At 35.0% G+C, this 16003-nt stretch overlaps 1 protein-coding gene across 9 annotated transcripts in view; it reads left to right on the forward strand.

The window, feature by feature from the left end:
* Adi1 (acireductone dioxygenase 1) overlaps window positions 1-14280 on the forward strand; it is an 85485-nt gene extending 71205 nt beyond the window's left edge. For 6 of the 9 annotated variants that reach the window (XR_011396927.1, XR_011396928.1, XM_070111470.1 and 3 more), the window contains one exon: window positions 3278-3507. Coding sequence is in view for 4 of the 9 variants with exons in the window: in XM_070111470.1 (XP_069967571.1) it covers window positions 3278-3418 (141 nt within the window). In the remaining 5 variants the exon portion in view is untranslated. Of the gene's footprint in view, window positions 1-24; window positions 3508-13728 lie in introns of those variants that run through there. The other 3 variants (XR_011396930.1, XR_011396931.1, XR_011396929.1) reach the window with 3 other exon arrangements.
* The last annotated feature ends 1723 nt before the right edge of the window (window positions 14281-16003 follow it).

A 16003-nucleotide genomic window follows, 5' to 3' on the forward strand; every position in this document is an offset into this window, starting at 1 on the left:
CTGCCTGTTGAAACTTCATCAAAGATGACATCCGAACTTTAGCTGTCAAAGAGAAATCAACAAACATATACTCTCACGACACTTATGGTGTTGACTTTTATCTAGACCAACTGCTTTTGAACCAAATATTCTAAAATTACGTACATTTGGCTTATAACGCGTCCAAACCTCATATGGTGTTTTATACTCAAATTGTCTAGTAACTGAGCGATTACGGATATATCGGTATGAAATGCTTTTTTGTGAAAATGAAATACTAATTTTGAATGTAAAAGCATTGCTTTTTGCAATCTCTGACCACCTTTTTGGCAATTTGTGGATACCATGCCAATTGAAATCTTCGTCTTTTGAAGCAAACCAATCAGACATCCAATTTTCGACTTCTGCGTAGGAATCGAAGTGCTGCTCAGCCAATGCGTATCCCATCGATGAAAACAAATGGTAATCTCACATCAAAATCATTATATCTGAACCGTTGAAACCATCTTTTGCATGTTGCTTCTGATAGAGCATGATCACTAAGATCGACAAGCATTCGATGCCACTCTGCATTCAAATGTAAACAAAAAATTAATGCTTTCAGCAATCATCACTTTCTGGTACAAATTTGACATTTTCAACACAATAAAAAAATTTTATGTTGTTTGTTCAATTTGCGCATTCTGCTTCTCCGTTCTGTTGAGGAGTATAGGGAACCATCGAACTCATGGCTGACATACTTAGTGCCATTGACACTCCTCAGCACCTTAATTCATTTCTTTGTTTGACATTCTATTAGACTTTTAAACTTTTTGTATTTTTCTAGCGACTCATTTTTATATTTCAAAAAATAAACAAACATGCGTTTAGATTTGCGTCTATGAAAGTTGTAAAATAACCACCGAGCACCATCGAGATACACTTTTGGCATGGACCTACATATATCAGAGTGAATTATGTCTAACAAACTCTCAAAACTATGCTCAATGCTTTTTTGAAATGGCTTTGCGCTTATTTTTTTCCCCACATACGTCACAGTTTATGTTTTTGGTAAACTTTTTAAATCTAACCCATTTCTTATAGGAAAGTTCTCTTAGGCTTGAAAAATTTAAGTGTCAATAGCGTGTATGTCAAATCATAGCATTCTCTTCTGCTGCACTGAAACGCGAATGCACACTACTCTTGCAGTCATAAATATAAAGATTATTTCTCTTTGAAGCTTTTAACATAGCATCGCATTTTTGGTTTCTTATAATCGCACAGTCCTTATCAAAACTTACAGTCATACAATTAGTTATTGTTTTTCCAACAAATGAAGTTTCTCGTAATAGTCGGCACAAATAACATATATTTTGCAGTTTGCATTAATTACGACCGTCTCAACACCTGCAGAGTTTACGTATTTTTTTGGATATTCCGTACAGTTTATATATATTCCGACATAGGCTCTGGGCTCATAACCAGTTGTGAATTTTACCGCAGTGAGCCGGAATGAAAAAAAAGACTCCAGACCGATTAATTCGACAGTTTATTAGAAACTAAAATCATTAATTCCAGATGTCTGCTTCCAAAGTTAAATTTGGTATGTAACTGAAAATCGTTGTTGTTGTAAGGAGAAAAATCATAAAATACATGTTATCCGTGGTTCTCCGATGTTCAACAGCAATTGAAAAGTAAAGACTAAAAACCACAACAATTGAAAAGTAAAGACTACAAATCACTCATTATTCCCGTCCTGCTATATGGTATGTATAGTGCAGAAGGGTGTACGATGTCGACATCCGATGAGTTGGCATTAGGAAGGCAACACTGTTAAACCTGTTGAAAATCGCAATACCATAAAAAGTCTTCAACCTTTTTTTTTGACGGTTTGAGTTAATGTTAATAATACCGAATGTCAAAACTTTACCCAAAAAGCAGTTAAGTTAGAAAACGAAATAGCCCACAAATTAAGATATGATACTGTAATTTGGTACACGAAATCGCAGCAGTGAGACGAATGGCCAGTGCCTACGGCTAACATTTTACCGAAAATATCGGTCAATATGTGAGTTATCTTAATGAAATTCAGGGACAGTATTTTGCCTAAAATTAATAAAATCTGGTGAATACTTCCTCTAGGTCACATTTACTTAATATAAGGTTAACGTTGCACCATTGGGGTTTCTTAATTAAAGTCAGAGAGTATTTTTTCTTGAATCAATATGTCATGGTGGACCCAAAATCTTTCAATACTTCTCTCCTGTTTATAAGCCCTGATGTTGGATAGGCTACGCTTTTTTTTAAGCCCAAGGCCACGAACAAATTAAGGACACTGCGATGTTTAAGCGATAAGGTCCGCAAAGCAGAAAAGAGTTATAAGCAAAAAAATAATAATAACGTTTTATTGTTGTACCTTTGCAGAATATGTAGATATGGTAACACTTATTATTAGTTAGAATGCAGCATTTTGTAAATAGTTCGAATTTAATTCAAATTTAATTATGACTTAAAACGAGTTTTAAAATAGTTTTTAGAGGAGAGTCAGTGGATATAAAAATCTGCAAAAAATGGAAAATTTATTATAAGTCGAAAAATAACCTACGTACTTAAAATTGTTAAATTTATGAACTTTAAATACAAATATCTTATAAACTTTAGATGTTGGGATTAAAAATTAGATTAGATTTTCATTATTTAAACCCGTTAGGAGTAAAATATAGATTTATAATTTCAAAACTTTATTTTTATTTTTTAATTTTAATGTGTAAGTTTGCCGACCAGTGTTGTAGAGTATTGAAAATGATGTCTCTGTGAGAGCTCTAGTTTAAAACACAAAACACGCAAACGCGAATAAATGTTAATTCTAAAACCAATTTTTTTTTTTAATTCTAAATAATATCTTTAGGATTAAAATTTTGTATTTGGAAATGGTTAAAAATAAATACTAAAACCGGTTTGTGCGGTTTTTTCCGTTAATCGCGTATTTGGATTAAATTTTTTTTATTTTTTAATCCGGTATTTGAGATTAAAATTTTTGTTTTAGTTTTTAATCCAGTATTTGATATCACAAAATTAAAAAAATTGAATCTAATGGTTATTCAATTCTTTTTTAATACGTTATTTGTAACCCCGGCTTCGGTTATATGCATATATATAATATATATATATGTTATATACATGTATATGGAGAACATCCTTTATTAGCATATACCAATTTTACCCCTAATTCAGGGATGCTATTCTAAAATTTTCCCAGAAAAAAAAACAATAATATTAAACTAACTTTTAAATATATGTTAATTATAATCTTTCACAGAACTATATCAAGGCAAAACGATATTTTGTGGGTGAACCAATTTGGCAACCATACAATCGACCATCTGATAATATGGAATGTCGTCAAAAATATTTAAGTCATCAAGCAAACGGATTTGGACCAATTACTAATATTGAATAAATTTATGAGTTATTTTATATTTAGTTTTTTTTTCAACATCAAATAAACAGTTCAACTTTAAAAACATAAATAGTATGAATATGAAATAATGCATTTACTTTTTGCTCCAAATAAAATTCACATAATTTTCTTTGTACTTATAAAATGGAGTATTGTGTTGTAGAACGTAAAGTAAAGATGTGTCTGGTAACTCCACTATCACCATTACTTTTTCATTGGGAAATCACAAAAGAATTACCCCCATAAGGTCAACATTCAGCGTACCAGGGAAACCAGCAACAAAATTGACCACATTGATTAATGCCATGCATTCATCTCTCAAATACGCATACTCGTCGTCGAATACGACTTCTTATCTTAATATTTTAAAGTGGAAATAATATCGAAAAAGTGAAAGTTTCCATTGATTGTCTGAAGTAAGTTTTTATCACACCTCCTACGAACATCTAAGAGCTGTCCTCCTCTTTATTGTATATATATTATATTTAAATTTTTATATATACATACAGTGAGTACATTTAAAAAATTATAAAATTATTAGAAATTAGTACTTTGTGTGATAACCTCTTTGATTTTAACCTATTCGGTATAGATTCCACCAAGTTTTTAGTATCTGGAAGATATTTTTTCCCACTCTTCCATTAGGGCAGTCTTGCGATCATTTATAGAGGAATATTATACTATCGTTCACAAGTACGGACGTGTTTTGCTAGTGGTCTAATTTACGCAACACAACAAGGACTAAGAAAGTGATTTTACTCCTCAAGTGCGCGAAAACCGGCAAGAAAGTCTGTTTCAAGAAACAAAGATTCAGGCAGACATTGAACAAAACTACCACCTAATTGCCAATCGATTGGATAAAGAGAAAAAGAGTTATTACACGTATCAGCTGAAAAGCGCCAAAGGCGTGGTAGTTGTAATAAAAGGCAAAGATAGCTCTGTGTCTACTGATGACATGAAGAGCGCGCTAGAAGAAGAGGGTTACGGTGTAAGATCGGTGCACAATATTTAAAATAAGAATAAGGTCTCCCAACCAATGCACCGAGTAGAGATCGCGTTCGATGCATTGCACGTAAAATCGAAAAACTCCCATATCCCATGTATACAATAACTTGCGATATCTTCTAAACAGAAGAATTACCGTCGAAGAGCCCCTAAAACGTAAGGGTCTGGTGCAGTGAACTAATTGTCAAGAATTTGGGCATACGAAGGCTTATTGTAAGCTACCATTGGTTTGCGTGATTTGCTGCGCTGCTTATAGCACTTCAGAATGCTTGCACGCCAAAAATGACAACAAAATCAAAAAATTCAGTAATTGCGGATAAAACCCGGACCGCAAATTACAGGGGCTGTAAGGTGTACACGCACATTATGAAATTAAAAGTAGTACATAATTCCGCACATATGAACTATAAGAAAGCTCAATTTTCTTGCCCCTACACTGGCTCTGTTGCTAGTACTCAACATAGTAACCTGGCATCAAATAGGCCAAACGTTTACTATGCTAAAGCATTAAGGCAGTAAAAATGCCACATTTTAGTGGTAAGCAAAATAATTTAAACACACAAAAATTTGCTGACGCCAATGCTGTAAAAGATGATCACAGGTTAATAGTAATTCGACCTCAATCGATAACCTTATACAGACAATAAATAGTTTTATGTCTAATATGAAAAGTATGTTCCAGCAGATGATGAAAACTCAAAACATGCTTCTGCAAATTTTACTTAGTAAAAAAATTAACCAACTGAAAATATGTTACTGGAACGCGAATGGGCTATCCCAACATAAACTCGAAGTTGAACAATCTTTGAAAACAGAAGGTATCGACATACTTCTGGTCTCGGAAACACACTTTACCGATAAAAAAAAAACTGCTTTAGAAGCAAAAGCTACTACTCAATGATAGTACCAATCTAAGTGGAAGGCATGCGGTAGTAGCGCCATTATTGTGGAGAAAAATGTGAGGCATTCCCCCATGCCGGAATTTAATGAAAAATTTATCCAAGCCACAACTACAAATATATTATATTCAAATATCGCAATTTCATCTGTTTACTGCCCCAAGGACACACAATTTAACTAGTCAGGTTTCAAACGTTTTTTGCTTCGCTTGGTCAAAAATTTATTGCAGCTGGTGACTACAACGCTAAACATACCTCGACGTTGCCTCGTGCGGAACACCGACTTACTGGCCAACGAACTTTACAGATTTTATTGATTTTTCGGTTGTTAAAAGCATTAAACACAACGAGTACACAGATACTTCATAATACGACTAACCATCTGATCACTCACCTACAATTCTCACCCTGCACAACTATTTTATCATAGAACGTGAACAATTGCATTTCTACCCAAACAGAAACAGGGACTGGTTAAAATACAAAATGTATCTAAGTTTCCGCCTCCCACAGAACATTACTCTGAGAAATGCAGTAAATATTCAGTCAGCTATCGAGCACCTCACTGAAACCATGAGCAGCTGAAAAGAAAATCCGAACTCGCAAACTACCTTCAGAATTTGGATATAACAAAGAACACAAATTATAGTCTGTGGAAAGCCGTAAGGCACATGAAACGTCCTATCACTCACGAATCACCTTTGAGATTGGAAAACCACACTTGGGGCAAAACCACCAGCGAAAAAGTTAACGCTTTTGCAAACAGTCTGGAGAAGATCTTCACATCACACGACACAAATGCTCATGTCAGCCCACCAAACATAAGTAATGTTGTGAACGCACCTATAAAATTTCGGCTTTCTCACGTACAGGTCGCTTTTAAAAACCTTGAAAAAGTCGACAGGGCCAGATGGCATTACAGGCTTAATGATTTTAAATTTACCCACTTGTGCTATAAAAATTTTATTATTAATTTTTAACGCCATGTTAAGAATTGGTTACTTCCCACCATCTTGGAAGATTTCTACAATTATTATGATTCCCAAGCCGGGTAAAGACGATAATCAAATTACATCATATAGACATATTACATTGCTACCAATATTATCAAAAGTTTTTAGAAAAATTCTTCTCCAAAGCTTAGCTCCGTTCCTCTATGAGCGACAAATAATCCCTGAACATCATAATAGCAGGAATGAGGTTGAGGCTGCTCTTCAGGATATATGACCCAATGTACCTCTTGAATTTAAACAAAATTTGCAACATTAATACAAAGTATTAATTTCCCCTAAAGAGTGTTAAATGTCAATTTATGCAAGTACAAGTTTTGTTTGGTCTTCGAAAATGTAGTTATTTTCAATTTTTAAATTTTGTGGAAAAAGCTGGAATTTTAAAAATTTCACGTCTCAACATGTACACATTGCGTGCAAAGTTTGGCGGCTCGTTAATTTCGAGAAATGACCGCATCGAATGGCCGGGTGGAGATTTGCAAATGGAGCCGTGGTGGCCATTTGACCAACATTTGGTTCAAACCATAAATGGCATAAAACTATTTGCATAACAAAAAACTGAACCCATTTCGAACAAATTTGAGTATTTTATTTAATTTTAACATCACGTCGTTCATGTTCCTTCAGTATGTACTCATTATATTAGTATGTATTAAGAATGCAAGCACCGTATTCTAGTCAAATGCCTACTAAAATTTTCAGTTAAAGATAAATCTTGAAATTAATTAATTTTTTAGTGTTTTTTTCTGTTGCCAATACAATATTCACTACTTTTACTACCAAATGGCATATCAGTAATGGAGTAATGGATATGAGTAATTGTTGATGCATATTCTATTGAGGTAACGCACAGGAAAAACGTCGTAAACAAGAACAAAAAACCCATAATAAAAAGAGAAAAGAAAGGAAATATTGCTACCCATAAACCCTTGGCGGAAAAAAAGTGAGTCCATTCCGATTTAATTTGCAAATAGAGACATTTTATGCGCATATGTACATGATATAACTGAAAAAGAAAAAAAAAAAGAATATATATATATATATTATACGGTACCTGCCTCAGCTTATTTCGTGCCTCCAAACATACCGTTATATTCTTTCAAAAAAAACAAAAATTTCAAAGTTTAGTATTCCTACTTGCGATATTTTCAGCGGTACCCCTTGAGCTAATAAAGCAACAAGCAGGACCGCTTATAACGCATAAGCAAAGGCTAACAAAAACTCATATATTTTACAGATATGCATACATACATATGTGCAAATACCTATAATTTAAATACAAAATTTTTGGGCTTTAAAACTTTGCCGCGAAAAATATTAACCGCAAGTAACATCCTTTTAACAACATACATATATGCATACATAATCATATGGTACATACATAAATTAACTACTTCTAAAAGTTCAAATAAAAAATAAAAAATTACTGTTGTTCAAATACCTGCCTGCTTCATTCGTGTCTCCAAACACACCACTAGAAAAAATACAAAAAAAATTTTATAAGTCAAGTTCATCGACTTGCACACTTTCCAGCGATACCTCTTGGGCAAATAAAGCAACAAGCAGGATCGCTTAGAACATATAAGCAAAGGCAGAAAGAAAAAAAAACAACAATAACATTATCAGCATTTATGTATGTATGTACACATGTTTTCTTAAACATTGGCATATTTTCCGCGCAACATATATACCGCAACCCAACCTTTTTGCTCGTCTCATTTCTCTTATATATTCTCTTAAAAAATATAAATATAATAAATTAAATATATTAAAACTATATATATATATATAAATATAGGCACTCAGCAAAACTTTACAAAAACGCGTTACATGTATGCATGTACATATATGTATATGTGCACATGCCAATATAACTAAAAAGTACACGGTCAAAACGAATTAGCATATACAAACATATGAAAATTAAAAATAACATACATAGGTATGCAGATATATATACATTTGTTGTTAAGAACAATTTTATTTTCGCGTTCCTTTTAAACAAATGTATATAGATGCATATAATAAAAACGAATATACATACATACAAAATATTCAAATTAGTCGCGAGTGAATCGAATACCCAGTAAGCAATTTCGGCAATTTTTAAGATAATAATAATACGGACATACATTTTAATAAAATCTAAATTGACTTGGCCGATAAAAAAAAAAAAAAAAATTTTATAACAGACTAATTTTACAATCAGTTTCAACAAAAATAAATAAATTTTAACTACCACTTTGGCTAATAGCTTTCAATTTAATTCAAAGAGTTAAAAATGCAATCTGATAAATCAAAATAGGTTAAACCACGAACACCTCTATCATTAGAAATTCCAAAAATGGCTGATGATGATAAAGCACAAGGCACACCCGCAGAAGCTACACGCTCAAAGCAGGGTGCAAAACAAAAAAGAACCAAAGACAATTCACTGTCAAGGTTCATAACTGAAAGTGACAGTTTTATTAGATACTGCACACGGTTTTCGGCTTCGCCTATTAACGACAATACAGAATCAGTCCTAAATTTAAAAATTCAAAGCATAGATAATATATGGGCACGCGTTCTGACAGCGTACGATACAATATTAGATACTGACGACGCTGAACTCCCAGAAAACATATGAAAACTGCCTCGATCAGTACGAAACTACGAAGGCAATGATATTAGACCAAATAAATTTATTAAGGCCATGTAGAGCCACTTCTCCTCCTCCGAGAGTAGTTACAAATCCAAAGAAAAACCTAGATACAGGTATATTTTTAAAAGTATCAGCTTGTGATATTGAAGTTTTTCATGGAGGTTATGATCAATGGCCGTCCTTCCGGGACATGTTCACTGCCGTGTATATCAACCATCCTAAACTTTCACGAGCACAAAAGCTGTACCATCTCAGGTACAAAACAAAAGGGGAAGCAGGCACGAAACGAAAGAGTATTGGTAGATAACCAAATAACTATTTTAATGAATTTACCAAAAATTCAACAAGAAACCAGCCAAGAATTTCAAAAACTATACTCGACAGTGACTAATTGCTTATCTGTGTTAGAAACACAAAATGTATCCACAAAATCGTGGGACCCTATCCTAGTAAATATTTGCGCAGCGACACTACCTGATGCTGCTTTGCTACGATGGATGGTTGATTTTTAACAACTCAGTACGAAATAGCTGAGCGAGTAGATAAAAAGGTAGTTAAGCCAAAAGGTCATCAAAATGACTCAAATAAAAACTTTTTTAAACCCCAAGTCAGTAATAACACACAATATAATAGACACGTTAATAGAAGCCAAACATTCGTGTCAAATCAAACAAACCATTGGCAATCATTATGTGAAATCTGTAAAGGAGGACATAATATAAGATCTTGCGAGAAATTTAAAAAAATGTCCGTTTCAGATATAAACAATCTTGTCCGACAACATAAACTTTGCATCAACTGTCTGTCCAACTCTCACGGGACAAAAGACTGTGAAAGCAAATTCAGTTGTGTGTACTGTCAACGACGACATCACTCATTGCTTCACATAACCAATTTTACAAATATGAAGCAAAATCATATACATAAAACCACGGGCCTAGTCGCGACAACCAAATCAGGTAATCCCGAAATCCCGAATCCCGAAAATAAAGAGGAACACCCATGTTGCTCAAAAGCAGCAAAAGTTCAAGCGCTTCATTCAGAGAATGAAAGCAAAATTTTTTTACCCACAGCGGTCATTGCTATAGAATATAAAGGAGATTTATTCAAATTAAGAGCATTAATAGATCAAGGCTCTCAAAGATCCTTTATATCATCAAAAGCTCAGAATCGGCTAAAATTGCCAGTCAAAAATTCTAGTTTTCAAATTTCGGGAATGGGCGGAAGAATTATACAAAATTCAAATAAAGTTTGCCCAATCACCATAGTCTCTCCAAACGCGGATATACGAATAGATGCACAAGCCATTGTTCTACTGCAGCTCACTAATTTGCTTCCAAGCTTTGAAGTAAATAAAAATCAGTGGGAAAAATGCTCGTATCTCAAATTAGCAGATCCCAACTGCCATACCCCATCACAAATCGACATATTATTGGGCAGCGCCTTAATACCTCAAATAATTCTTGAAGGTATAGAGAAAATCTCTAATAAATTGTTAGCCCAAAACACAATCTTTGGATGGATATTAGGTGGCCAAGTCACAACTCAAGTTGAAAATATTCAAACGAATATTTAAATAATCAACTCAAAAATTCTGGGAAGTAGAAGAACTACCCCAAATCACAAAACCTTAAGAAGAAGACCTGGCATGCGAAGCCTATTACCAGTCCACAACAACAAGAAACGAACATGGTCGTTATGTTGTGCGACTCCCATTCAAGCCCACCTTTCCAGAAACGATAGCTCTAGGCCACTCGAGAATATCAGCAGTCCAGCAATTCCTAAGCTTGGAAAAAAGCTTGATAAAGAAAAGCGAGCTTAAATCAGCATATGATGACGTGATGGACCTCAATCATATGGAAGAAGCTGTACCATATGAAAAAATATCTAAAGGTAGATATTTATCTTTTTATCTTCCGCACCACGTGGTAATAAGACCAGATAAAATCACAACAAAAGTACGAGTTATTTTTAATGCTTCAAAGTGTACGAGCTCAGGCAAATCACTCAATGATGTACTATACACAGAGCCAACATTACAACCTGATCTCATGCTGCTAATACTAAATTGGCGCATGTTTAAATATGTTTTCAATTGATGTGTAGAGAAAATGTATAGGCAAATTTTAGTACATAACGATGACCAAGATTTCCAGCGGATAGTCTTCCGAAAATCAAGTAATAGTCCAATCAGCGACTACAAACTTAAAATAGTTACCTTTGGCATCAATTGTGCACCCTATTTAGCCATTAGGACATTACATGAAGTGGTAAAAACCTGTCAAACAAATTTGCCTTTAGCAACTTCTGTGCTACAAAAACAAACATACGTTGATATTCTACCAGGTAGCCACAGTCTCTCATTAGCTTGCGAATCACTATCTCAAGTGATCAAAGCACTAACTTCAGCCAGGTTCCCCCTAAAGAAAATTACATCAAATCATCCGGAGATAATAAAAAACATAAAAGGGGAAGACTTATTAGATACTAACTTCCTTAAATTTGAAAAGGCCAGTACTACAAAAACTCTCGGGATTCAATGAAATGCGATAACAGATCAATTCTCATTTACAATTGAGTCAATATCTGCAATATCCGCCATAACCAAACGTCAAATACTTTCCTCGGTGCCAAGACCTTTAGACCCCACAGGATGGCTTTCGCCAATAATGATTCAACCAAAAATCCTCATTCAAGAACTGGGGCAAGACGGCACTGAATGGGATGAGCAAGTAAAACCCATACGTTTAACAAAGTGAGTTCAATTTGCAAACAATCTACATACCATCTCGGAAATTCGAATTCCTCGACGGGTAAATTTCGCACCTGACTATAATGTAGAATTACATGGCTTTTGTGATGCCTCTGAAAAGGCCTATTGTGCAACAGTTTACGTACGAACGGTCCTACGTGGTTAACAGAATCACAAGAAGTCTGGCCAAAGTCTCCCGCTCGCAATATAATAGCTCCTGAAATTCGGAGAATTGAAAACGTTCATATTACTCCTGATGAAGATGATATATTACATCGATTTTCATCATTCCCAAAAGCACTAAGAGTAGTCGCTTACATGTTTAAATTTATCCAAAGACTCAAACAAAAGGTTAAAGGAATAACAAATGATCCTTCCGTACAACTAACGCATTCCGACCTGCAACATGCAAAGGTCAGCCTTATTACATATACACAAACTCGCTATTTCATTCGGGAGAAATCAAAGTTAGTCAAAAGACGACCCCTCGATAAGGGAAGCTCACTTCTCGTTTTAAATCCTTTTTTGGACACTAAAGGATTAATCCGGGCACATGGAACACTAGTGAATTCCAGCCTTAGTTATAACGAACGACATCCCATTATAATTCCCGAGAAATCCCGTTTTACTTATTTATTTTTAATATATCTTCACCAACTTACATTACATGGTGAGCATCGCTTGATGCAACAAATGGTCCGACTAGAATTTTATATACCGCGCCTAAAGCCACAAATTAAAAGAACGATTTTTATGTGTAAACAATGCACATTGTACAAGCACAAAATACGCACGCAGATCATGGCAGCTTTGCCACCTGAACGCTGCAATTTTGCTCTTCCCTTTACCATTACTGGGGTCGATTTTGCTGGACCTTTCCAGATAAAGGCCTCTATTCAGAAAAGGGTATGTGGCTGTCTTTGTATGTTTCACGACAAAGGCAGTACGTCTCGAGCTATGTTCGGATCTGTCTACTGCGGCTTTTCTCGCAGCATTTGCACGCTTTGTCGGACGACGCGGATATTCATCAAAAATTATGAGCGACAATGGGAAAAACTTTATCGGAGCTCAAAGAGCCACAGAGAAAGAGTTTGTAAAATTTACTAAAGAAGTCTCCTCAGAAATTGTTAAAAAATATGCACCACAAGGAATCGATTGGCAGTTTATACCCCCTTGTTCTCCCCACATGGGCGGACTCTGGGAATCAGCTGTAAAAAGCTTTAAGTCCCATTTAAAGAAAACGGCAGGTAATCATAAATTCAATTATGAGGAATTTACCACACTACTCGCTCGTATAGAAGCCGTACTAAATTCAAGACCCATCTCACCACTCTCGCAAGATCCCTCCGATTTCACAGCTCTTACACCTGGACATTTCCTCAGAGGAGCTCCACTTCTCGCCATACCTGAGGCAGAAGGAGACTCACTCAATTTAATAGACCGATGGGAAAAAATTAAGATACTTCATCATGAATTCAGCTATAGATGGAAGGAAGATTACCTTAAAGATCTCCATAAGAGACATCGGTGGAAAACTATCCAGAAGGAACCAAATACGGGCGAATGCGTCATCATACATGATGAATGCCTTCCTCCAACAGAATGGCGACTAGGCCGCATTGAAAAGGTCCATCGGGAACGAGATGGTCACATAAGAATAGTAGACGTATGAACACAAACTGGTATACTAACTCGACCATTAGTAAAATTGTGTTTTCTTCCGAACACCGAAGAACCGATTACACAAACCCCGCCAAGACAAGCGCATAAATAAAATCAAAACCGACAATTAATTCGTTTAACTCGAAGTACTACCGTTTTATAATCCGTACATGTAAATCTAACACTAACAAACGCGATTAAAAATTAACCACAACATATATAGTTACATATACATATGTATGTATATATATATATATCTATTTTTCAAACCAAGCAACCAATATCATAATTCAAAATTATGAGCCAAACCATATTTTAATATATTCCTATTCCAATAGAAATGGACGTAGAAGATATCCACAGCGCTCCCAAGACTGTGAGGTCCGTAATTGCTGCGCCTAGAGCATCTGGTCCACCCATCGCAGCACCAAGGATGCAAAGCGCCACGGATCCGCACAGCCACTCATCTGCAGCAGCAGTCAGAGATGCAAACGAGGAGCAGTTTGATGAGCATCTGCCTCCACGATGCAGTCTATGCCTTCGACCTCACGTCCTGAAGAGGTGCACTATCTTCAAGAGCATGAAGCCCGCTCAACACCAACAGATCGCCAGAAGCCACGGACACTGTATGACTTCCGTCTCATACCAGTTTATTGTTGGCGAGGGGACGACGAGGAAAGACGAAGGGACCGTGCCACTCGTGTTCGGGTGGCACGCTTTGTGTTCTTGTTCGTAACAGCTCGCTGTTTCAAATGAATTCGATCGCAAATTTGAATTCTGTTATCTATTTTTGTATGTAAAATGCAAATACGTATGCATAGAATAATAGAAATATTATGACAAATTGTTAATAAGGAGAAAATTAAGATATAGATTATGGAGTAAAGAAATTATGAGTTTTTAATACTTAAAGATTAGGAAATTCCTATTATAAATTTGGCCTTGAAAATATTAGTTGCGGATATTCAATACATTCTTGTGGATTAGGGAATTCCCGTCTTTAGTATTTCTTTGAAACTATTTAGCGGGTAGGTACTTGTATTATGCATATTGTTCTACCATATTCATGGTAATTCATTGCAAGCAAAATGTGTGACCATCATCTCAACATACAAATGAAATACGCAGCACGCAGTGTTGCGCGGTGTTGCGCAGTCGAACCGCACAAATATTTACGAAAATTTTGTGAAAAGGAATGCAGAAAAACTAGACTCGAGTTGCTGGACTCTTTTTGACCGTGTGAATGCCCAGAGCGACACCAAAAGAAAATTTGAAAAAACTCAGACTCTTTTGAATCCCTATCTGAAACGGCACTAACCAACCACACTATACACCGACACTTCAAGCAACATCTTTTTCAACACACGAAGAAACAAAAGGGATGGTACAGACCAGAATGTCCTCCTTTTGTTTCTCGACACCCGTCCGAAAAGAAAAAAACCGTAGCAGCGCAGTTGTCCGGAAGTGCCCCAAACTCAGATTTTTCTTTAACGTTGAACAATTTAAAGTGTTATAGTGGATAAAGTGTATTTAACATTAAAAAAAAAACATTCAAAATATTATTATATTTAAGTGAAATTGTATTTCGAAAAAAAATAAAAGCAAAGTGAGAAACTAAATGAATTATATTATATATAAGTGAAATTTTATTTCGGAAAGAATAAAAGCAAAGTGAGTAACTACCCCTTAAATAAACTAACTAATGAGGGCATATTGTGTTTTATTCTTATATCCTATAGAAATAAAGATAAGTCAATTCGTAACAATAAAATAAATAAATTTCTTAACTAACATTTCAAATCTGTCAGTGACTACCTTCTTGCTGTGTTTCTGATAACAAGACTGATAAAATTGGTCAACCAAAACCGATAAAATTTCTGTTTCGAACATCAAACCAATAATATCTGAATTCATGACACCTACATTTTTTAATTGGTTTCAATTCTGTATCCGAAAGCTATTAAATTCTACAACACCCCTGTACATTAGATCTAAATAATGGTTAAAAAAATATGTCAACTTAATGTATATAAACAAGAAAAACGTTAACTTCGGTTGCACCGAAGCTATAACACCCTTCACAGATACAAAAGTTCCTTACAATAACTTGATTCAGATCTAATTTCGTGAATCAGCAATAAAAAATAAAATTTTTCCCATGCAGGCACTTTACTCCGATCGTTCAGTTTATATGATAGCTATATGACATAGCGATCCGATCTGTACAATTTCTTCAGAGCTTGCACTATTGCTTTAAATAATATTCTGCGCCAAATTTCGTAAGATACCTCGTCAAATGAAAGAGTTTTCCATACAAGCACTTGATTCCGAACGTTCAGTTTGTATAGCAGCTATATACTATAGTCATCCGATCTATACAATTTCTTCGGAGATTCCATTGTTGCCTTAAATAACAATCCATGCCAAATTTCGGAAAAATACCTCGTAAATGGAAAGAGTTTTCCATACAAGGTCTTTACTCCGATCGTTCAGTTCATATGGCAGCTATATATTATAGTAATCCGATCTGTTCAAGTTTTTCGGAAATTACGTTGTTGCCTCAAACAATAACTCATGCCCAATTTCGTGAAGATATTACGTCAAATAAAAATA

Source organism: Bactrocera oleae, chromosome 6 (genome assembly GCF_042242935.1).
Source record: "Bactrocera oleae isolate idBacOlea1 chromosome 6, idBacOlea1, whole genome shotgun sequence".
NCBI lineage: Eukaryota > Metazoa > Arthropoda > Insecta > Diptera > Tephritidae > Bactrocera > Bactrocera oleae.